At 50.7% G+C, this 24,568-nt stretch overlaps 1 protein-coding gene across 1 annotated transcript in view; it reads right to left on the reverse strand.

Annotated features, from left to right (window-relative positions):
- LOC146190769 (cadherin-related tumor suppressor-like) overlaps nt 1–24,568 on the reverse strand; it is an 86,702-nt gene that overhangs the window by 42,902 nt on the left and 19,232 nt on the right. The window contains exons 2-4 of the mRNA XM_084600232.1: nt 8,768–10,090; nt 4,644–5,024; nt 2,747–3,964 (exon numbers count right to left, since the gene is read on the reverse strand). Coding sequence (XP_084456358.1) covers nt 2,747–3,964; nt 4,644–5,024; nt 8,768–10,090 — 2,922 coding nt within the window. The remainder of the gene's footprint in view (nt 1–2,746; nt 3,965–4,643; nt 5,025–8,767; nt 10,091–24,568) is intronic.

Here is a 24,568-nt window from a genome sequence, read left to right on the forward strand (position 1 = left end):
ATACAAGGATGGGTTCAACACACAAACAACAAACAAGAAGCACTTGACGAGCGCGCATTTGCGGCACTCAGGAAGAGACACGCACGCGAAAGGAAGCGAAAGGAATGCACGTTTGCACTCGAAAGGCAGAACGAAGACAGCAACCGCCACACAGATTCCTGCTTGGCATAGTCCGCTGTTAGAGCTTTTCTGGTCATGTCAGTAAAAACTAAGCATCAGACCAAATTATAAGCTCAAGACTTTCAGTGCTCCTGCCTTCTGCGGTGCAGTTTAAATACCCTATACCAAAAAAAGAACAAAGAGGACCAACACGCCAATCAGAGAACAGGACGATGCGCAACCGGACTTGGGGCTTGCGTTGCCAATGCGCTGCAGATAGCCCCTAATACAAAGGCCCGAAAACGAAACTATGCAGAAACGGGTAGCATACGATTGCTTCGAGCACCAATACGTCTCCCCCTTAAAATCACATCCGAGTTAACCATATGGACGGGTCAAGTTTTCAGCTCGCGCGACGCAGCAAACCTGGCGTTTTTGACGCTACTCGTCGCTCTTTTGTTTGTTGGGGCAAGACGAAAAGTACAAATTAAGCGAATTAGAGGTAAACTGTGGCACAAATAAAGTGGTTTTAAAAGTAATGGAAAATATACCCGGCTAGGCAAAATGTTTTCAATTGTGTTCGAAATAACGGAAAGTACGAATTAGCCGAGTATGATTTATAGCGAATCTGCGGCATGTCATACATGTCATACTGCTTGCGAGCAAGGTGGTTTAAATGTGTCGATGTGCGACTCTCCAGTACCCAATGGTGATATCTGCGCGTGCGAATTCGATCCCCGAATTGCCGCTGCACCATAATGAAGCGCAGTATTTGGTCGAATTATTCACGCTAGGCCTAATCGACCGGCTAGTGGGTATGACGCAGGCGAATGTTAAGTTGCAAGCCCGAAGATGCCGATTGTCTCCCATCTCGATCGCTCGACTGCTGTGCCATAGGATCGGGGATCGAATCCCGGCCGCGGCGGCCGCTTTCCGATGGAGGCGAAAAGCACGCCCGTGTGCTGTGCGATTTCAGTTAAAGAGCCACAGGTGGTCGGAATTTCCGGAGCACTCCACTACGGCGTCTGTCTCTCAACCTGAGTCGCTTTGGGACGTTAAACCCGAACTAAACCAAACCAAATTTTACAACGGCGGCGACAGCCAAGATAGTGTCTTCCAGCACTGCCGGCATCCGCCACTGAGTTCGGCGCAGTTTCGCGCAATTTTTTTACTTTATCAGAATGCCACGCCGTTCCATGGTTTGGCGCAGTCTGGCGCAAGTTCAGCGTCATTGGCAAGATAAAAGTGACCGCTTCAACAAACTTAGTTTTCAACGCACCGGGCACTTATTTCACAGTCTCGGTTAAATCTAAGTTGTTGAAATCAGATTTCTGTGTCCCATTCGGAGTTCTGGTCATGCACGCAAGACAGACGTATATACGCAAGACTGATTCCACGATAGCGCACTGCTATACGGAGAACTTCGAGGTTAAACGTGCGCGTAAAGGAATGCGGCAGCAACCGTTCGTGCTGCCCTCGCCACTGGGCGGCAATATCGAGCACCTAATCAGGCCGGCGAGGAAGGATAACACCTTCGCTGTTATTACAGCGAAGGCGTCGCGAGCAAAAAGGGAACTGCCAAGAGAAACAAGATCGTACACCCTGTAGTCAAGCGCACACACCGTGAAATCAAGCGTGAACGCCCGGCGCAACATGGACGACCTATTTGCATTAATTGAACTCGCCCAATCTATCATTTCACTGTGCTTTCCTTGAAGCGCAGCGCCGCATGCAACCACAAAACAGACTGATAGCAGGGGGCGTGCGTCCAGCTAGGTCTCAGGTGTTGGTTGCTGTATAGAGGACATGCATAATGCTTCGAATTCTTTAGAACTCTCCACAGTACATCAATGAGCTGGTCATCTGCAGTATACAGACTGCTAGTTAATATCCTTCCTACAGAGTGAAGTTGTGCAAACGAAGTGGTCCGGTTGGAAGCTGAAGACGTGCTCACGATGCTCTAAGAATTTCGTGATTAACTCTTGCCAAAAAAAGAAAACGCTTAGGCAATCAGTCGACTTCAAGTCGTTCTCTTCTTCCCTTAGTAGCGTTCTTTGTATAGCTCGCGTGCGTGCCCATCAAGTGCACGTCGGTGCATCTCGCATCCCGGTGAGCGTTCCACGACAGGATCGAAACAAATATGAGCACGATTGAACGTTTCGCTAAGACTATACGGTTTTTCCAAAATCGGTAACAGCCTTGTCACACGCACTGTTTAAGCGGGTTTCCTGATGACACCTATTCGATGACGCGGAGGACACAAAATGATGGCTGGGAAACATCCATGGAATAATAAGCAGTTGCCGCTTATGCCACTGGATGTTTTATTCTTTCTTCTGCAAGAAGCTCTCTTATTATATGTAAAGGACGTTCAGATGTGAAGGCCACCCGTCAGCTATGTAACTGACAATATACTATAATTTAATTTAAAGATCGCAACTTTTGGCACTTGACTTCGACGCCCAAGCAGCGCTTTCATTGCGCATACAAAGCACATTTGTCCTTTCACACCATGTGGATTACTGACCGAAGGCATGCATGTTTATTTTACCGCAGTGCAAGAAGCCACGCATCGCCCAACTATATACAACTCTCGCCAAACCTGCAGTGTTCTCCATGGTACAACAGAGAGGTGCGGTTCACTCACCGAAGCCTTGGCAGTCCTGGGCACTTTGGCGGAGGCATCGATGGCAAGCAGCTCCAGCTGAAAGACATCGCTTCCGGCCTCCCTGTCCAGCGGCGCTGCCGTGGTCACAAGGCCGGAGTCACGGTGAACGGCGAATCGGCGGCCCGCCAACGCACCGGAGGCCGCCGCGCGCACTGAGGTTAGGAAGTACTGGACGCGGCCCTGCGGCGTACCCTGGGCCCTGGCCGCCAGTACACTGGTGCCGGCCGGCTGGTTTTCGGGAACTGTGGCCGAATAGTGCGGCGCCGAGAAGGCGGGCAATGGCTGCGATCGCTTGTTGGCACCTAGCACCGTCAAATGGACGCGCGACGACTTGCGCTGCGATGGCACCGCCTGGTCCGAAGCCTGGACCGCCAACGTGTAGGACACCGCCGGCCGGGCCACTGCTCGTAGCAGGGACAACTCGCCCGTGGTGCGGTCGACGGAGAATAGGCTCCTGTCGCCGTCCACCAGCTCGTAGGTGACCTGTCCGTTGGCATTGGCGTCCGCGTCTACGGCCTCCAGCTTCATGATGACGTAGCCTTTCTCGGAATCCTCCGGCAGGATACCGGCGTCAACAGACACGAAGGTGGGTGCGTTGTCGTTGACGTCTTCTACGATGATGGTAACCGTTTTGTGCGATGATAGGCTTGGGTTGCCCTGGTCCGTGGCAGTTAGTGTGAGCCGGAACGTGTCGCTAAACTCGCGGTCGATCTCGGCCGCCGTGATCACCACGCCGGAGTCCTGGCGCACACTAAAATGCGTTCCTGGCGGTTCCTGCGACGTGATGGCGTATGTGAGTTTCCCGTTAGCTCCAGCGTCGCGGTCTACCGCGGTGACCGTCACGACGGGTGTGTGCAGCGGCAGGCCTTCCTCAATTTGGCGAACGATAGCCACGTTGGCGAACTGCGGTGGGTTGTCGTTCACGTCGAGCACGCGCACAGTGAAGCCCACGGACACTGCCTGGCGTGGCGAGCCGCCATCGCTGGCGGTCACGTTGAGCTGGTAGACGCTCTGTTGCTCGAAATCCAGCGGCCTATCCAGAAACAGGGCGCCAGTGACACTGTCCACTTTGAAGGCTTCCTTCACGTTACCCGACGCGATGGAAAATGACACCTCGCCGTTGAGGCCCAAGTCGCGGTCGGTCGCGGAGAATCGATGGAGCTCGTAGCCAATAGGAGTGGTCTCTGGCACATCCGCCTGGTGCGAGAACAAGGGCAACGGTAAAGAGCAATGGAAACGGCAAATGATGTCCTCGCGTCCTCGATACTAAAAAGGCAAACCGTGCCTAACTTTTGAGAATGTATGTGGAGATATGAGACAGCCTAGTCTATGTTCATCGAAAGGTAGGAAACCTACAAGACCGCTGCATCACAGATTATATCTCACACGGGCAGGCTGAATAACAGCTGATCGAGCCTATATGCTCGGGCTCCGAAGAAGAAATCGCTTTGAATGCCGTAAGCGGCAGCTTATTGCTGCAAAATGATTTCTTCTAAATAAAGGACACAGAAGCTCCCTTAGTGTTTCCTTAAAATTTAACAAACTTTTCAACAAGCTTTTGGGAGTACATCTCGACACTTTGAAAAGGCTGCTTGCATGCTCATGATTACCGACAGATATTTATTTCTTCCGGCAACCCTCGCATTCGCATGCGCCCAGACTCACACTTTTTGGTGTGACTGTGGAGATGATGTCAGCAGCGACACAGATTGCCCCAATCATACCTATACCTCTCTTCTACCTCTCGTATATCAACAATCCTTAGTGTAAGCAGCACTAGCATATCAGCTTCACTGTACTTCGCGTAACGACGCATGGACGGCATTTAGCAGCCGAAGACATGTCTACTGCATGCTTACAAAAACAAGAGCCTCACCCTGAGAGCACCAGGGGCGAACTCGGGTGCATTGTCGTTCTCGTCCAGCACCTGGACAACTACCGTGGCGGTGGCCGTGTGTCGCAGCTCGGCGCCGGTGTCCCTAGCGATGACAAGCAGTGCGTAGGTGCCGACCGCCTCGCGGTCCAAAGGGCCTGCCAAGCTGAGCTGTCCCGAAGCCTCGTCCATGGAGAACGCGCCGGCCTCGTTGCCGCCCGCGATGGCGTACAGCACGTCCCCGTTGCGGCCCTCGTCGGCGTCAGTGGCGCTCACGCGGGCCACCGTGGTGCCCGGCGCGGCCGCCTCGGACACACTCGCCCGGTAGCTGGGCCGAGAAAACACCGGTGCGTTGTCGTTCACGTCCGTGATCCGCACCACCACCTGCAAAGGACGGGGCCACCAGAAGCGTCAGGGGGCACAATAAACACATAGTTTCTATGTCTACCCCCAATAGAACTTGAGTGCGCCTCCTTTATAAGCTGAAAACAAAGTGGAATTCACGCACACTCTTGGCAGGGACGGTTGGTGACCGAGGCGGTTAGTGATTGCAGCACGAATAATGCGTGCCTGCTGTAAATGTGGACCGAGCGCACTTTATTTGTATCGTGCCAAAGTAGCCGTAAAAACTCAAAAAGTGAACGAAGGGTCGCGGAACATCACCGTAAGCTGAAGTGCCCAAGTGAATTGGCGCAGCCATGCATACGCAAAGAAAAACTGCATTGCTTTCTAAAGCTTTGAAGAAAAATTCGTCCTGCATCAGGACCTATATACCAGAAAAGAAACTCGCGATTTCTGAAAAAGCAGCACAGCCTTCCTTCGTATTGATTTCCTCACAAACTACAATTTCGAGGATTTCCCTAAACACAACGATCTAACCTGGAAACGGTTTTCAGTGCTGAAGCGTATATTGTTCAGACCGATCAGGTTCTTATTATTACGCGTTATGTAGACGAAATAGAAATGTCATTTCGAATGTACTTTAAGTTCGAATTAACGCTCGAGATTTTACTACATATGTTTCCGAAGGGAGAGCTTATACGCATACAGCGGAAGCAAGTCCGTACGCGTACATAACATCTAGCAGATAGGGGTTCTTATACATGTCTCGTTGTACAATTCAGTTACAGATGCATTTTACACTGGACCTATTTGTAACGTCCAAAAGCTGTGAAGCCAGCGACTGCACGCACTGTCGAGTTCACAGTCGGGGTCATCGTACGAGCGGTACATCGCGCAAGAAACAATGGCGATGAGCCGCATTGTGTGCGCACAGCTCAAAAGATGATAGGACGCAAACTTCTAGCGGGCACGGCAAGCGACTGCTTCCACTCCACGTCCTTAAGAAAAGAAAGATGGACCCGAGGCCGAAGAGGCATAGACAAGAGGCTCATGTCACGCATCTGCCAAAGCAAGCTGCAGCCGCTTGTTGCGAATACAGCCCAGAACAGTGGCGGCGGGCCAGCAAGCAGACCACCCATGCAAGGATCCTCCAGAGGTCGCGCGGTGCCTGTCACCACCACGTCTATTTCGTTGTCGGCAACGTCGCCGTCATCGCGTGGCCTCGAGTGACTCGCACGCATCGCAAGAACACGCTTCCCATACGCGACAGGGCGCATGTTTCACAGATGTCTCTCCATGTAAGTACGCCGCCCCATTAGCGCAGCCATGCATTGAAAGAAAGAGGGCCCCCAAGTATTAGAACCGCTAAGCCAAGCAGAAAGTAAACAAACATCCAGGGCGGAAATCACTGCAGCCGATGCGTACCGAAGTGGCTGTTTAGGGAACACAAAGCAACCAGAGAACGCTATTAGATAACATCCTCTTTCTCTCCCACGATTTTTTTTTTCTTTTTCGCTCTCTCTCTCTCTCTTTCTCTCTTAGGCCCGCAGAGGAAGAGCGAGTGACAGCGTCGGTGGACCTGCCAATTTTCCCGTGCGTGTGATTCTCGGGCTTGATATTTCTTTCCTCCTGGTTCCTGCCTATCACGCTTCCTGAAAGGGTATCATTAGAAGCCAGTCTCGAGGGCGGATGGTGGTGGCCGGGAGAGGAAGAAGTCTACCCATACTGCATGTAGCGCACACAGGGTCGCACTGGGCAATCGCGCGTGTGCGTTTGTGCGTACGCCAACTCACGAAAGCCGGTGCGCGCGCGCATGGGTACATAGCTAGACGACACGGTGGAATCGTCCCTTATATGCCTTACGACGCCACGGCGCACCACAGATGAACGCCGCGAGTGCGCGTTTTTTTCGCCACCACCACCGCCGCCGCCGCCACATCCCGTGCACAAGACAATTTGGGACGGGCGTTGACGCGAGTGCGAGCAGTCGTCACGACCGCGGCAGTCGGATGTCCTGCCCCTTGCGGTCCATGAACCGTCGGCGCTCCACAAAGAAGGTGCGGTGGCGGCGGCGCACTCAGCCCACCACCACAACCATTCTCATCCTCTCCACCCCCAGCGCATCGTCCTCCTACCCATACCCCGGCCCCAGCGAACCTCATCGCGTACCGTTTTTGAGCGAGATCAGCCTTTTCTTCTTCTCTCTTCTTTATCTCGAAAAGGCTCTCCGCCGTGTGTGTACATACAGATGGTTTTATCTCAGTGATGTCTTTGTCCCTGTCGCGCGGCAGGTGAAGGTACCAAATTATGCGCGCACGGGGCAGGCCGAACAATGGTTACGCAGCCGGAACGTGCGGTCTTACACGGTCTCTTGCTTCAACTACAATATTATGCAAATTTAGTGTTTTAGACTCAGTCGACGTGAAGGCTAGACCTGTTCTTCCTTTTTCTTGTTAAAGATCTTGGAAATCGTGGAGACGAGCTTTTGATCTTTTATTCTTATAATACCGGCTGCGACGGTGGGGTAATGTAATTTATAGCGAAGCAATAAAGGGGTGGAGTGGGGGGGGGGGGGCACCACAAGACCTCAGAAAGTAGCGCCATAGTTTTATGACGTCCGATTGCGCAGAACAATAACGTTCCATGCTTTCTTCTTCTTTTTTTTCTTTGCGGGGAGGGGGTGTTTATCATTTTATCTATCTAGTCGGTCTAAACTATAACCATGGCCCGGGTCATTGCTTCTTCTGGTACGCACCCCAAGCCTAAGAGTGTGCAAGCGTGCCTTTAGACCCCCTACACTCAATATAGTGGCGGTAGTGATCTAGAAAGAGCAGCTCATGAGACCATCATTAGCTTGTGGTACACTCATCGAGCCAGTCATGCATAACGCAATATTCGAATGAATATTCAAACATTCCGAACAAAAACAAGATAAAATGAAACGGTCACGTGGGGAGAATTTAACGCACTTTGTCTAGGAGGCTCTCCCATCCATGTGAACGGCATGTTTCTTACTATCTTTTTAGTCGAAAGGAAAAAGAAGGAGGGGGGGGGGGGTTAGCAAAGTTTTCTTATGTAACATTTACTTCTTAGCAAGCGACCACGCCCTTCGCCCCCAACACCCCTACGAAAGTCCCCTGCCGCAACTCGGCTATAAAAGTGCATTGCATAGTTTGCAACGGCACAACTGTTCTGTCAATTGTAACTGTCCATTGTGTAAAAAATATACCGTTAAACGAGAGTGCATATATAGTAGGACAACAACTTAATAATAGGTAACAGAAAACGGTTTAAAAGCGAACTACTTTCTGTTGCGGAGGAATTGCGTGTGGTGGCTACTGCAGGCTTGAGTTGTATCTGACTATAAAAGTGTGCTTGAGAATCAAATTTCAAGACTCAAAGAAGAAAGAAGTAAGCAGGCTGTTCGGTCTTGTAATTCGGTCACAATCTTGAACGGCGCGAGCTCATTCAACAAGGGTGTGTCAAATTCTGTTAGCAGACTTTCAATAAAGGCGTTGGTGAGGACCACAGAAAACACACCTTGTCTGCGGAAGTTCCACTCTCGCGAACAGACTGTAGTCCTGGCAAAAGTTTTTGTCGACACTACAGTCTCGACACACTATGTGCACACATAACTGGCCCTTCCTTAAAAGGAACTGCTGCCGACAGCGGCTTTATGGCGATAACTTGAAAGAATAAACACCTTTGAAACATCACCAAGAGCCGCCTATAAAGATATATCCTGCCTGTATGCGTAAGACGCGAGAATAAAAGCCGCTACTCACCTTTGCTTCTCCTCGCAGTCTTGTGATGCCGGAGTCCAGCACGACGGCGTCCATGGTGATGGAGTCGTGACCCGTAAGCGATACAAGCTTCTCACGGTCGAAGTACCGCAGAGAGCGCACAAAGCCTGTCCGCGGGTCGACCACGAAGTCGTTCTCGTTGGAGGCCAGCGAGAAGCTGAGCTCGGCGTTGCGGCCGCGGTCGCCGTCCTCGGCGGTCAGCTTGCCCACGTGCGTGTCCGGCGGTTCGTTCTCGGCCAGCGAGAAGACGAACGTAGCGTTGTCGAATGCTGGCGCGTTGTCGTTTTCGTCCAACACGTGCACGAGCAGCGATACGGCTGAGGAACGGGGAGGCTCACCGTGGTCGCGCGCCACCACCGTCAGGGCATACAGGTCACGCCACTCGCGATCTAGCGCCTTCTTCACGTACACGGTGCCGTCGGGGAAGACGCCGAAGCGGCCTTCGTCGTTGCCTTCGGAGATCTCGTACGAGACGCGGCCGTTCTCGCCGTGGTCGGCGTCCCAGGCACGCAGCGAGAAGAACCGCTCGTTGACGCTGGTCAACTCCAGGAGCGATGTCTCGTACGAAGGCCTCTCGAACGTCGGCGTGTGGTCGTTCACGTCCAGTACTGTCACCAGCAGCTTCTGGCGTGACGTGAGACGTGGCTGACCGCGGTCGCTCACGGTCAGCTCGAGGGAGAACTCCTTGCCCGCCTGCAGCCGCACGGGTTGCAGGAGTCTCAGCATGCCACTACTGTGCTCTACGGCGAACAGACCCGCGGGACCGGAGGCGAGCGCATACTCCAGCTCGGCATTCACCCCGTCGTCGGCGTCGCTGGCGTCAGGCACGTACAGCTCAAGCCCGGGAGGCCAGCTCTCGGGAACGCCGAGGCGCACCAGAGGCTGGCTGAACCGCGGCGCGTTGTCGTTGACGTCACGCAAGGTCACCGTGACGCTGGTGCGTGCGAAGAAGGAGAGCGTGTTGGCGACCACTCCTAGGGTGAGTCGCTGGCTGCGCTCCCGGTCGAGCGGTGCGGCAGTGCTGAGGACGCCAGTCAGCGGGTCCAGGCGGAACCAGCCAAGGGGGTCCCCATCCACGATCGAGAACCGCGCCCGGTCCACCTGATCGGAACGCTCCAGAGACAGGCGCCCCAGCTCACGGCCCAGGCTGGGCTGGACCCCATCTTCATCGATGGCGAAGCTGTAGCCCTCGGCCGGAGCCCGGAATCGCAGCGGCGCGGGACGGCCGGCCCCTCGCACGAAGACCACGACCAACGCCGTGTCCTGGCCATCGCTGTCGTGGCTATTGGGATGCCGAGCAGCCACCTGCACCAGAGGTGAACAGAGTTCGTTAGGGTCTGCGGCGGTGCCCGTAGGCACAAATTCACGTAACGACACGGCATGAGGCAGAGCGATTGAGGGACAGAAATAAGGTGCCGAACATGGGATCCAGATAAACAATAAATAATTTAGCTTGGTTGAACCATATACGCTACGGCACTGCTAACTTTTCGACTGCAATGACTCTCTTCTTGGAACTACCTTGTCGGACGTACGTTCGCAAACGGAACGCACGGGTGCTGTCAGGTGGGCACGGCAGACTGTTTTGTTAGCAAGCGCACGCCGCCGGAAAAGCGGTGCCCTCTGACAACCCTTCCGAATAAGACAGCCGAAGGGAGAAGCAATAAAGATATTATACATACGCCCTTCACTCATTAGTGGGCTCACTCGAGCTCACTCACACACACATTCACAGCATGATCTATGTTTTAGTGACGACGGCATGGGCTCTCTTTCCTCACGGTTTTGCCGCCACAAACAGCGCTTATGGGCACCGGCACGGTGGCTTGCCGAAGCCTCTCGGTGACTGGAAAAGGGAAATCTGCGGAGCGTTCTTCTGCATGTACGCTCCCTGGCGCATTTTTTTTGCATTTTGCTCACAGTGAATGCTGCCACTGATATAAAACTTCAGGTGGATCCTAGTCAATCCCTTTTCAGACTTTTTGTGTATGCTTGCTGACAAACCTACAATATTAAACTTTGATTTTGTTTGATAACAAAATAGAAATCACATATGACGCTTCACTCACACGAAAATCGATCAAGCAAACCAATGCACAAAAGCGAAGCCTCCTACCTAAATATAATGGCCTTGGTTAGAGTCACTTGGGCTAAAGAAATAGCTCAGCTCAGTGAGTGAGTGAGTCCAAAGGACTCTTGAACCGTAATGGGCAAACGCAAATTAGTGCGCGAGTCCTGATGAATATTTAGTCGAAATCAAAAAATGGGTGAATCATGAGTCGAGTGAGTGAGCCCAAATGATTCGTGAGTCGAAATGATTGAGTTGAGGTGAGCTGTGAGTAGAGACGAGTGAGACTAAATGAGTCGTGAGTCGAAGTGAGTGGTGAGACGGATGAGTGGGTCCAGATGAGTTGAGTCAAAATGAGCAGACCGATAAGTCGCGAGCTGAAGTCAGTCATGAGTTAATGAGGTGTCAACTGGGTGAGTCGGAGCAGCGTGTGAGTTTAAATGAGTTCACGGGTTTGCAGAACCCGAGCGTGTTTCAGACTGAGTTTGAGCGACCTGCAGGTTGACCAAAATTTTGTGAGTGAGCCTGTGTGAGCACTCGTGATTTTGCCGACATATAATGAAATATTGATAAATTCGCGCATAAGCCGAAATTCGCCTGGAATACTGACAATGAAATGAAAAAGATCCCTGTGAATCGGCGTTTTGTTCTCAGAGCCTGGCAGAAGCCCAGCTATACACCACAAGGGAATAGATATTTCTGATGCACTCAATGGGTGCTGCAAGACAACTGCAAGGGGGGGATTACAGAAAAAAAGAAAAAGAGAGAGAGCTCTGAAGGCGATAGTATACGTGCAACGTAACCATAATGGGATGTCGATGTCAGCCCCGCACCACAAAAACAAGGTTATATCCCGTTACCTTTTATCATTTGTGCAGCCTCATCGCTCATTTTTTCCCTACTATCGATCTGCGCTGCCTATGGCTGGCCACCACAGAGACCACTCCAGTTACATTTCACGAGGAAATAGGCTGCGCCACTACGCACAACCGCAACGGCGCGCCGCGCAAGCGCAGGCCGCGAGATATTACAGTTGCTCAAAGCGAACGATCGTCGTGTACAAAATCAGGTGCCCGCTAGGGCGACACGCCCATACAAGCGCATGCGCCTATTCGTGCGAATAAGTATGCGCGCACGTCACAAAAACACCTTAATGTTTACGCTGTATACATTCACTACAGCACCTGAGCCTTGGCATCCGGGCGAGCAGCGTGTATTCCCAATAGCGAACAACCGCTTTCTACGAACCCAATTCGTTCGAATGGCACACCTTAATTGCTAGCCGCGTTCCAGGCGCTGCAATGCGAGTAAAGCGAAAATTATGGGCGTCTAATTAATATAGCGGTCCTCACAGGCGTACACGGCGTGATCTGTATGGGCGTCTAATGAATAGCAGTGCCCTGCGTACAAACTCTCTCTCCCGTGCAACACACACAAGCACCCTTCATGCTCTCGCTACGCGTAGAGTCTCGCAGGAATACGAGGAAAAGAAAGAAGAATTAAAGGGAGGGTAGGGGGGGGGGGGGGGGGTCGTCCCTTCCCCTAGTCCGAAAGCACGCGTACGGTACACGCATTACGCGCGCACGTACAATTACGGCGGCTCGCGCCGCAGCGTGGGTCTCGCTCGGGCGCCCAGCGGCGGCGACTACCGCCGCCAACACACCGATGAGTGACAGGTGTTCATCAGAGACGGCATGTCTCGTGCCTCGGTGCGCACCACCCTTCTCTCGTCCGGCACAGGAAAGACCGAAGCCCGCCGGCGGCATAAACTCAGGTTCGCCGCGTCTGACTCGAGCGAGAGCCGGCGCTGCCTGCCTGCCTTCGTGCCCCGCTGGTCACGACACTGGCGATGCAAAGCGATCTCATGATTGCCTAAACACGCATTGCCGCCGCCGCCGCCGAGACCGGCGCTGGCTCCTGCCTAAAAGGATGTCTCTAGCCGGGCGCCCTCCTCAGCTTCCCTCCGCCGCCTGTTGCCCACTGCAAACCCTGTGTTCTTTCTCTCTCTCTATACCTTCCGCGCCCCGCTTATATGCAACGTATCTCCGAACACGTGTTTAGGAAACGCACGCACGGCGGTGGGGGCGGTGATTTCCTGGTGTTTATTTATTTATTTTTTTTTGCGTCGCATATTTACATCTTCGATTTATTTTTTTATCCAGCCTTATTTATTATTTCACGCAGGCAAATGGCTGTAGTGCTGTTTATGAGTCGGCTGGAGGAAAAAAAAAATGTAAACGAAGGAGTGGTCGGTCGCTGAAAGTACCCAGCTGGTACCTCGAAGGCGTTAACTGCGCGCACAGGAAATAGAGGGCTGTAATATTTCTTTTTCTTCTTTCTTCCTTGTTAGATTTTTGTCCCCCCCCCCCCCTTTTTTTTTTTTCTATTTTGTCGCTCTGATGCGTTCTTGTAAGCACTAAGCCGGCACCAGGAAATGCTTGTGCCCAGGACCCTTCGTGAGAGTCCCGTGTTCCAGAAATGCTCAAGACCGGTTGCTGCGTACCGTTAGCTGACTCCATTGAGTGTCGTCGAAACCGCTCGAGCAACATATATTGTCTCATAGCCAGCTCCGCAGATTTCCTGCGCGCGCCAATTTTTCCAACCAGCACCCAAGGCGCGGATGGTCTCTCGTCCGAAGGGCGTGACTGCTGTTGTTCCCCAGTTTCCGCACCTTCTTCGCTCCCTGCAAGGAGCCGGAGAACCCGCACCTCAACGTGACGAACTTGGACGTTTTCTTCAGTTTCTTGTACTATTTTCGCCCCACTCCGGCCGTTCTCAAACACAGCAAACGGTACTTGCAGTGGGTGTTGTGCCAGAAAAGGCATTCCGATGGTATTACGTGGAAACCATAGCCGTGCACCCAAACAAGCCCTGCTGCGCTGCAGCGTGTTCGATGACTCATCCGACGCGCTTGACCGGCGTCGCGCGTCCGGCACAAGCCGGTTGACCATATCGGACGTTTAAGCCTCGCCTTCATATGTCGAATTCAAAGAGGGCGATCAGCGGCGCTTCCTGGTTGGAGGGTTCGAATTGTTGGCTGCTGCAACGGATCCCGGGTCTATAAAAGTCGAAACGCGCGTCGAGATTCCGATTCGGGAGCACGACGACCACCATCCGGCTTCTACCTGCGAACATGCCACGCGCCCCTTCTTATATTACTGTTTACTATTTTGTGTCAGATCTCTCGCTCAGTCTAACCACCGTTTCAGCCTTATCTATAATAAAGCAAGTTAAATTAACGTCACTCATCAACACCTGCTGTTCCCGTTCCTCGATGCGAAAGAGCTACTATCCTGCAGCGGACTGACACTTCGTTACAGTATCATCACCCCCACCACAATTCTGATGGACAGATGATTACATGTATAATGACCTAAGGCGTTTTGCACCTTTCTGCAACTTTCACTATATATTGATCACGCATCAGCGCCACCCCTTACTCTTCTACGAATGTCTGCCGCTATCCCGGTGTCCGTCCGTTCCCAACAGCTACGCTACGCCCTCCCTATTTCTTTCTAGCCGGCACAGCTGCCAGAACCATTCCTACGAATATGTATAGCCGCGTAAGTTCTGCAAGTATCAAAAAATATTAGCCAAGATTTTGAAGAATGTGGAATGCCTGAGGCGAGTGGAACCATTTGCGAGCTTTTAACAGTGGTAAGAGACCAGGACTTTATCGTTAAAAAAATAATTATCGAGTATAGACTAATTACAACATTTATTCAGTATTTCTGCCTAGGACAGATTGGCAGCGCGGAAGTTGTAACTTGCCTTGAAAAACAGCCGGCCGAAATGTTTGCACCATTGCAACGTAGCATTCGTGTATCTTTATTCACCGCACTTAAAAGAAAGCCCCTAAAATAAAATAAAAAAGCTACTATGTGACATCGGCGCTGCTTCATCCAAGAGGTACTTAACAGAATAAAATACACTTCTCTCTGCAGCGTCCTCTCCCAGACGGAGCTGTGCAAAGAAGGGAGCCGCGCTCAAACGACTGTCACGCGGTAGCTTTCCTAATCACCAAGCATTTTTAAGTCCAAGAAACACAGCTGTGTAAATGATACGCAGTCTTTGACACAAATATACAGCCTAAAAAGTTTGTTCCTAAGCATCTATCACGGCCTCTGGAAGCCGTCCCGAAATGCCCAAGGTCAAGACGGGTGAAGACAAAATTTCTCGTCAACTTTCAGACTGCGAAGGCGAGCCCTGTTATGAGGGTTAGAAGCAAACACATTAGGTTCTATACATATTTGAAATATTTGACTGGTGCAAACATTTCATCTAGGTGCTTCTCAAGCGGATCTACAACTTTCGAGTTATTTTAATCCTGACAACAGCATTTAGCGACGTTTACTAATTAAGACCTCAATGCATATTTAGTTTCCCAAGAAAAAAAAATAAGTCACGTACTGTTATACACTTGGCTTCGCTCCGCTGGGACACTCCTTATTTTGTGAGAGGTTGGTTACTTACATCTGGGACTCCTGGTAATGCTGACGCTAACAGTGCTCATTACAGCAGGGGTGCAGTGATTCAGTACGTGACATGTCGACCTCCGACGAGTCACTTCGAGTAAGCCATAAGAGAAGCTGTTTTGTTATCGCATGTTGAGCGTAATAATGTCAGTCCCATCTAAATGAACGCTTGTACTTAGAGAAATTTCCCCATTCGGTTTTCATTGCGTGGAGTGGAATTTTACACTTAGAAACGCATACGACCCTCGTGCAGGAGCTTTATGTATGTATGTATGTATGTATGTATGTATGTATGTATGTATGTATGTATGTATGTATGTATGTATGTATGTATGTATGTATGTATGTATGTATGTATGTATGTATGTATGTATGTATGTATGTATGTATGTATGTATGTATGTATGTATGTATGTATGTATGTATGTATGTATGTATGTATGTATGTATGTATGTATGTATGTATGTATGTATGTATGTATGTATGTATGTATGTATGTATGTATGCATGCATGCATGCATGCATGCATGCATGCATGCATGCATGCATGCATGCATGTATGTATGTATGTATGTATGTATGTATGTATGTATGTATGTATGTATGTATGTATGTATGTATGTATGTTGTGAGCCTTCCACGGATCTTCTTTCATTTGTACATACCATAATCTTCTTTCTTTTGTACATACCATCGTCATCGGCCCGCAGCGCGGGCTCCAGCACGCGCCTGGGTTCACCATCAGATTAAAACGCTGACACGGCGTACGTTGCCTTGCCGTCATGACTTTGGCGTCTCGACCTGGCCTTCTTTCACACTATATATATAATCTTTTCCGGGTTTTGTCGATTTTTGATGATTTGCCGATACATTTCCCCGCACTACGTAACACTTCCAGCCGGATGGCCTTTAGGGATATTTAGCATAAATAAAAATAAATAAATAAATATGGGGTTTGGCATCTCAAATATACATATGCTTGCGGTCTATGACTCTCAGGAGATTGCATAGCCGAATGTTTCAGCTTATTTTCAACCACATGGGGTTCTTCGACGTGCAGGTGCATCACGCGGAACTAGCGCGTCTTTCGCATTTAAGCTCTATCAAGATGCGGCAGTCGCGGCTGGGAGAGACAGACAGAAGAATATAACTGTTTTCTGCGCAATATCAAGATACATCGCGAAGGAAACTCACTCTCTCTCCGTCATCCGACTGCCCAGGCGAATGCCAGCAGGGCATACAGCATCGACTGCTGCAGTACAATACCTGACACGAACGTTCGCTCACCTCCACATTGGCGTCTACAGGTTTTACTGCCAGGACCACCGAAGCACACTGGCGCGCGTCACACTCGGGCACACAGCTGGGCCTGAAAAACTGGTTCTTATATACGGCTGTGCATCCGTGCGCCTCCCTCAAGCTCGAGCATTCTCACCATGCAAAACCCTTCTAGCGGGAGCTGGAGTTTAGGCATACACACGACTCCTAAGAAAGAACAAAGCCTACAAAATTCAGAGGGCGGCGAAGCGCGTGCGGACATCACAGGAGATCCTCGAACTAAGGAACAAAACTTGAAACTCGCGGGGAGACTCCAGATGAGGGTAGAACTATACATAGGGATATGCATAGCCGACATCCACTAGCTTTCGATCAGCCCGTGACGGCGGCTTTTGGCCAGCACGTGACGGTACCGCAAACATCTGCCCCGTCACGGCCACCGACAGTGCATATGTGTGTGCTCGAACAGAACGCGCTCCAAAGCAGACTGAAGCACGTGCGCTCGAAATCCAACCCTCTCGACGTCGTGAGCGAGGATTCCCCGGCATCGCGGTGCAGGAAGGAAGGCGGCAAACACACCACGGTGCACAGAAAGCACGGGGTGCCTCCACAGTGTAAATATTCTAAACGTGCTCGCTGCTGTCTCGCCGCCAGATGCACTCTTGGAATGAGTGGCACGTTGCCACTGTGGTGTTGGCGAGCCAGCCGCCCCATATATGGCGAACAGTGGACGCAGCACGATACCAGTGGCTCCCTGCACTCCTTGAGCTGCTAAGGCAACTCTTTATCTGCAGCGCATTATGTACTACAACGAACAAATGCTGCTCCGTGAACGTTACTCGCGCAAAACGCAGTTGAACCGAACAATGGATGACTCTGATCGCATTATCGAACTTTGGTGCTTGACGGATTTGCCATTACTAACGTTGCGCCATAATTTAGGAAATAACCTAACATTTCCAGAAATGCTTTAGTGCAACCATAACAGATAGTTTCGTTAAGAAGTTGTCCAGTACTATATGTATACGTCACACTCCACAAGAAAAAAGGCGACTGCTTTGTTTCGTCTCGGAGCTTGTCATCCTCGCCATTCGCCTGGACGGGAAACACTGCTGACACTGACAGCGTCAACACGTTGACACTCTCTTCATGGTGACCAAATGACCACTAATCTCTCTCTCTCTCTCTCTTTATACCTAATATATGCTTCGCACATATATATGCTCAAGGGCAAATGTAAGTTACACGCCACTGCCATGCCTGACGGTCTGAGCTGCAGCGGACTCATGGATTCGACTACTATATCGAACTATTTATACATAAGCATAAAACAAGCAACTCTAAGTCCGGCAGTTCGTTATAAGCGGGCCTAACTGCACATTACTCGCGCCGCTGATAAACTACATGCACGTCCTGGACCGAGAACAGATGGAAATCGCTTCGGGGTCCAGGGACCGGTCCGCACAACGCCTGCAGCAGCCGAATAACAAGAGCTGCAGGGAGCAAATTACCTCGCGTAACGTCGCGTATAGACAACTATAGTAAATGGCGCTCTAGTCACGCGAGCGTTGTCCCCGGGAGCTTATCTGCTGAGATTCATGGGGGCCCCCATGCCAGAAATGATACCCGTCTCGCTGCATGTTTCAGCGGCTCTCGGAAAAGCATCTCTCGCGATGGGCATAGAGTGATACATTTGGAGTGTTCTTTCTTTTCAAGTCTAAGCGAACGATCGTTCACGTTACGCCGACCAGTGCGGGCCACTTACGTCAGTCAGCATAGACCGTTTTACCGAGGGCGAGCAGGAGGGGAGGAAAATACTCTCTAACCAGATTCCTCGCGCCGGCCCACTGCTGCCAGTACCGAGTTGGCTGTGCATTCGCACGCTTCATGCATAGCAGATCGGCCTTGCACCTCGGTCGATATATTGTCGCTTGAGAGACTTAAATACCTTTATTAGCGCCCCTTTAATGGTAATATCATCGGGACAGCAATGCGTGACCGTGGACTGCGCAAAGAATCAAAGAAATCGCAACATGATTGCCGAGAGCGTATGCGGGAAGCATGCATCGACAGTGCGAGTTCGGCTGTGATATGTTTATGCTTCACCGCTTTCCAGTCTAACCTTATTTAATTAGCTTATGAACGCTTTATGTAAGCCAGATAAACTTAGTACCAATGACGGACTCACGAATATCAAACCCACTTCACTGCCTCCGCCGTAGTAGCCACGCACGCCGGGCAGGCCGTGCTTCCCGCAAGCCCTCCGCGCCAACGATACGGTGGATATTTTCCACCAACGCAAGAGCGTGCTATAACATGTTCTTCACTTAAACAATAAGCCGACAGAAAAAAAAAAAAATCTTTCTTGCGGATTTCTGACCCTTACCGTGTTATTGAGAATTGCAATACAAATAAGTTACGCGACACATTGCCGCTGATGCGACGCGCGGCTCATCGTCTGCACGCTGGCTCCGCTGCTAAGGCGTCACCGAAATTTAGATCTTTCTTTTACTGATACTATGGGATCGGCAGTAAGGCAATTCCATGAAAGACCATTTACTCTAGCGCTGAGCAATTACAAAGCGTCGTCGGATGTGTCTTCGATGCGAAACAATTTAGGCTATACGACGACTAGGGAGTAGTGCTCGACGAGAGTGCCGTAGTCCGCCGCGCCATCGGGCGGCGCCGCTTTCGTAAGCGCTGCTGTATGTGCTGTGAATTTGTCGTTTCCTTTCATGGTGCCGCTGAGAGCGCACGTTTTTTTTTGACGTTTTGCTGAACAATACGTCGTGCAAACGATGCTGCTACGACGTACGGGACGGGGGTGTACGATGTTGTCTCGCCGCAGGACGAACACCAAGGTCTTATAAAAACGTCGACGGATGGTACTTTAGACCCTACTTCTTTTAATTGCTAGTCTTGAACCGTAGTTTAACTTGAAAGTATACATTGTTGAAGCAGGACAGCTCGATCGTATATCGAAATGGGTCGCACTACATGTTAAATCAATGTGGCGATAACTGGAAAGCATCTTCGTATCTGCATTCCGAATTTGGTAGCTGCCCATACGGTTCATTCGCTGTGTGTTTGTGTGTGCAGTTACCATTGCGATAATAAAACATAATTGAAAAATACATGTATTGTGAAAGCTATAACAGATACATTCTCACTGCGGAAGTGGAGCGCAGTCCTTCGCAGCCACCCCGGCCGCTGTGCTATTTCCAACAGCAGCCGCTATGTCAAACGGATGGTATACGGTTTCCTGGCGCGCTCAAACAAAGCCCAAATAGCGCCGCCAAGGTGTCAGATAGCTTTCACGAGCACCGCGAAACAGCACTTTTACACTGCTGCACAGCAGCATCAACAAGCACAGCACAGCCCAAGATGGCGTCAAGAGGCGCCGGAGCGGACGTTCCACAGTTTGGCTTATACGGGGCGCCACCATCAAACTAAGATGGCTGCACCCAGGCATCGAAACTAAAAAGGTCTATACAGCTCACCGTTCGGTTTTTAACACGCTTCGCTTAGGCGGAGTTTGCGGAGTATAAGTAGCGGAAGTCATCACGCGGAACTGCACTGCAACGCATGGTTTGATTTGGTTTTTAGAGTTAACCTCCCAAAGCGACTCAGGATATGAGAGACGCCGTAGTGGAGGCCTCAGGAAATTTCGACCACCTGTGGTCCTTTAACGTGCACTGACATCGCACAGAACACAGGTGCCTTGCTTTTAACCTCCATCGAAAAGCGGCTGCCGCTGCCAGGATTCGATCCCGCATCTTTGAGCACCTAAACACTGCACCACCACGGCGGGCCGCACTGCAAATGCATGCCCCACTTCTTTTGCTAGGAGCAGCTCAATCCTCTGCGGCAACAATTAAGATCCCAATCTATATTTAGATTCTCTGTCTTTCTCCTTCCTTTGCATGTGGAAGCTCTAGGCGAAAATCAGCTGCGAATCACAAAGACCAGTTTCTCTCTGGGAGAGGTAGAAATTTTCGCAGAACTTTTTGAGCTGGTGAACAGAATTAAATTTTAATTGCTTCAACGGCACGTTGTTCAATTCGTTAGTTAGGGACATCTGGATAACAAGGCGCATGTAGCATGAGCTCTATTCGTAAAAAGAACGAAAACAAATGCTTATCCACGATCGAAAGAGCAACAGTAATGAAAAAAAAATTAAATTACGGCGCGTACAATTAAACTGAAGCCACTCTAAAACCCCCAGGCAAAGTGGCCGCTTATGTAGAGAAGACTGTTTAGCTGTCAAGCCGACTCAGTTATGGTCGTCGTTCAGGAAAAGGCTCCGCGGCCAACAAGTTGCCGTCGCACGAGCCAGGACTCGAGCATGATCCGATATTTATTCTCTACCGCGCCCACAAACAATCATTGTAAACTGCGCAACAAGCTTAGAGCGCCGAGGAAAAAAATTGCGGCACAATAAAAGCAGAACTTGTACATCCAGCGGGTAATTGGTCCTATACCTTGTGTAAAACGGTGGATGCTGGGAGACAACGAATATCCGCGCAATTATTCCTGGAAGTGTGCGTGTATAGGACCAAATCTTAATGGCACATGTGGCCACGCGTCTATTATGTAATGCACTTCCGTGTAGGCACTGGTTTCAAACCATTTTCTGTCATATATTCGGCGCTACTGGTTTCAAACCATTTTCTGTCACATATTCGGCGCTACGTATACCTCCAAGGCACCGACCTCTTTTGCGCGGAAACGTCGAGACTGGTGGTCCCCCAGTTGGAATCGGCGGAAACGACCACCTCACAGAACTGGGCTACAAGATTCGACCTCATCAGCGGAACCAGTTCGTTGCAAGGCTGCTCACACTTTAATCGTTCGTGTGCATACAACCCAACGGCCGTTGGGCGACATACGGATTGGCCGTGCCGCTTGGGCGAGCACAGGTGTCACGACAGGGATTATTACCTGCCAGAACGGAAACAGCCTTCGAACAGTAGGTTGGATAGACAACACGAGATGCATTGCACAAAGAGCTAGTACGAGATTCCCTGAAATTGCATGTTAGCCCTCAGTTCTTCCGCCATTATTTTTGTTTACAAAAAAAAAAAAAAAAAAAAAAGGAAAATACGAGAAGATGTAACCGAGCAATTTTTGACTTCCAACCTCGGTGCCTCCAATCGCCTTCGCCAAAATAACAGCCGGAGCCTTTCGTCGAGCAGGGACATTTTACACTTGTGTCATGGCCAGGGCGTGTATAACGGTATGCAACAGCATCTGCGTGAGAAACTGCTTAGCGCGACCAACACAAAAAGCACAGGAATATGCTGTTGGTCTTCTTCCGGCCGTTTTATATCTCTTCACTCTTCATGGAGTGCTTACAGCGCTTGCGGCGTGCACGCTTATCATCACCCTCAATCCCCTTTCCCTTCTCCGTACATACCGCCGGTGGCCCGAGGCCAGACAAGTCCGCTGCTTCCGTCGAGGTTCGCACAGGCGAGGAACTGCTCAGCGTATAATTGCCTCCTTCTCTGGTCAATTTTGGTCTCTAATAAAGCTCGGATCAAGAAAAAAACAAAGCACGGGCAGAGAAAAAGAAAAAAAGCAAAGAAGCTAACGTGGTAGTAACGAAACAAAAATAGAAAGAGAAAAGAATTTCAACGCGAGATTATAAAGTGAAATACGAGCGGGAAAAAAAAAAGATGGGGGTATGAAGGGGAGGAGGGCCAGGGGAGAGAGGGCTAGCTAGATCAAGGCGCGCACGCGCGCGCGCGCGTCTTCTCGTCGTCCCCACCATCAGTCATCCGGTCCGCAGCCATCCATTAACTTCTTGTCCCCCTGATAAACTTTGTTCTCCCCCGGTTCTCCCAAATTGGAAGTCGCCCTCGGTTCCGCAAGCTCCTTTTTCGCCGGCCACACGCGCCCGTCCGCCTGGAGCTTTTTTCGCTGGACCCAACGTAACTCCGTTCTCTTTTTTCCTCTGCAGCCGTTACTTCCTCCCCGACGAATTCGAGGTGCGCCTTCTTCTCTCGACAACTACCACCAGCATCGCAGTCGACGAACGAGCACGTACAAGAAGCAGTACGCCGCGCAGAGGGGCCGCTCTCTCCTCGGACAATGGATCCCTACGGCACCGCACCCGATCATGGATCATCCTCAGCGTGAGAGGCAATGGAGCGCCGTGTGACCCGAGCCTCGAGGAGGTTGGGGCGTCGCACCGCGGGAGGGGAGACGGGAGCGGAGGACGCGAGCGTGGGCTTGAATCCAGAATGGGGCTCATCAACAACTGCGGCGTCATGCAGATGGGCGCCGGACAATCCGTTTCGCCGCTTCCGCTCAAATAGCATGCAGCCGTGGCGAAGGTCGTGTACGGCAGGCATGGTCGGTTGGCTGGTGGTGGCCGTGCCTTCTTAGTCCATCCTTCCCACCTCCTCCTCCTGTATTCTTTGGTTTTTATGTCCCGAAGCTTTCTCACGCTCTCTTTCTGAGCAGATTAAGCGTATGCGGAGGAATGCGAATATCCTCCTGTGATGCGAATCAGCCGAGCGATCTTCCTCCCTTCGCAGCAACGGCGAGAGCACAATTGATCTCTGATGCCGATTTGACCTCCACCAGCTCACCGTCGCCGCCGCCGCCGCCGCAGAAATGAGAGTAGCCTATGGTGAGACCATCGCGGCAAAAGAGAGGCCACAAACTGAACGAGCTGATTGAGAGGAGGGTTTGCCTTGTGACCTACAATTAAGCGCTACATGTCCGAAAGAAGACAGTGAAGTAAGAGGGAGACGTAAACAGGGCGTTGTATACGTCAGTTGAGCCCTTAATTAAAAATATAATAAAAACACGTGAAATCATCGTGGAGAACGCTGACGGCTTGCTGCCTGGAAGACTCTAGCTGACTCGGGAGTGTTGTAATGTTCCTGCGCTTTCTTTTTTTCTTTTTTTGCAAAGTATCATAGTGTATCCTCTATCGAAAGCAAAACGAAAGAAGTCTGGCTACATCACTGGTTGCAGCGATGCTTTCATACGCCTCACTTCTAGGGTTATCGCATCTTTTCTCTGCCTTCAGCTGCATGTTGCGCAGCACACGTCAACCGCCTAAATTATCTTCACACGCAACTAACGAGGAACGGAAACACTTTTTGGAGGTAGTGCCACGCGCACCGCGTGACGCTGTCACTGATGTCGTCTTGTTCGTTTTTTGATCGAACAGAGTTATTTCTCGGCATAGCGCTGTGCAATGATTTATCTGAACTATTTCCTTTTTTTGCTTTTATTCTACGAGTTCATGACGGCATCTCATTTAGGTAGGAGTTCTTGTCCCCTTTTATGGTTTTTTTTTCGTTTTTTTTTTTTGTTTGTTTTAGCATGCTCTTTCGAGGGTGTCGCCGCTGGAGCTGAAGTGGGCGAAGGGCGAACCATGTTTGCATTCGCTTCCAAGAATGTAATTGCATGGGCAGTGGCACTGGGGCATGGACAGTGAAGTGACCATACGCATTCGGAACGGGCGTACGGTATCTTCCCTTCCTCATCGCCAGCTTCCATTCCTTCGTTCATTTCCTGGAGTCCCATAAATAGGTGACCGTGTGAAAAATTGCATTTTCTTTCCTTTCGACACCTCAGTTGTGTTCATTTCTTTGCGGCAGCTTGCCCACATACGTAGGTGCCGTAGTGTGTGAAAGTCAAAAACGAATGCCAGTTGCATCTATTGTAGGTGGCCACTTTTTTTTTTTTTTTTCATCGTGGTCAAGATGTTAGTAGGCCACGCTCTAAACACCTTGTTCGGCTTTGCAGTACGTCGCACGCGCTGAACAGAAAGGCTATATCGTGCGCTGATTCGTCGCACGCATGTATGGATGAATGCGAGGTCACCTGAATGCTCTCTTCCCGTCCGCGTTGCGGGGATTAAAACGCATCTCCAAAGTGTTTATTGCTGCCAAGGCCGTATAAATGGTCAGACGTATGTATTACACCAGGAAAAAAATGTGCAG

Source organism: Amblyomma maculatum, chromosome 4 (genome assembly GCF_055883805.1).
Source record: "Amblyomma maculatum isolate TAMU_Amacu chromosome 4, ASM5588380v1, whole genome shotgun sequence".
Classification (NCBI taxonomy): domain Eukaryota; kingdom Metazoa; phylum Arthropoda; class Arachnida; order Ixodida; family Ixodidae; genus Amblyomma; species Amblyomma maculatum.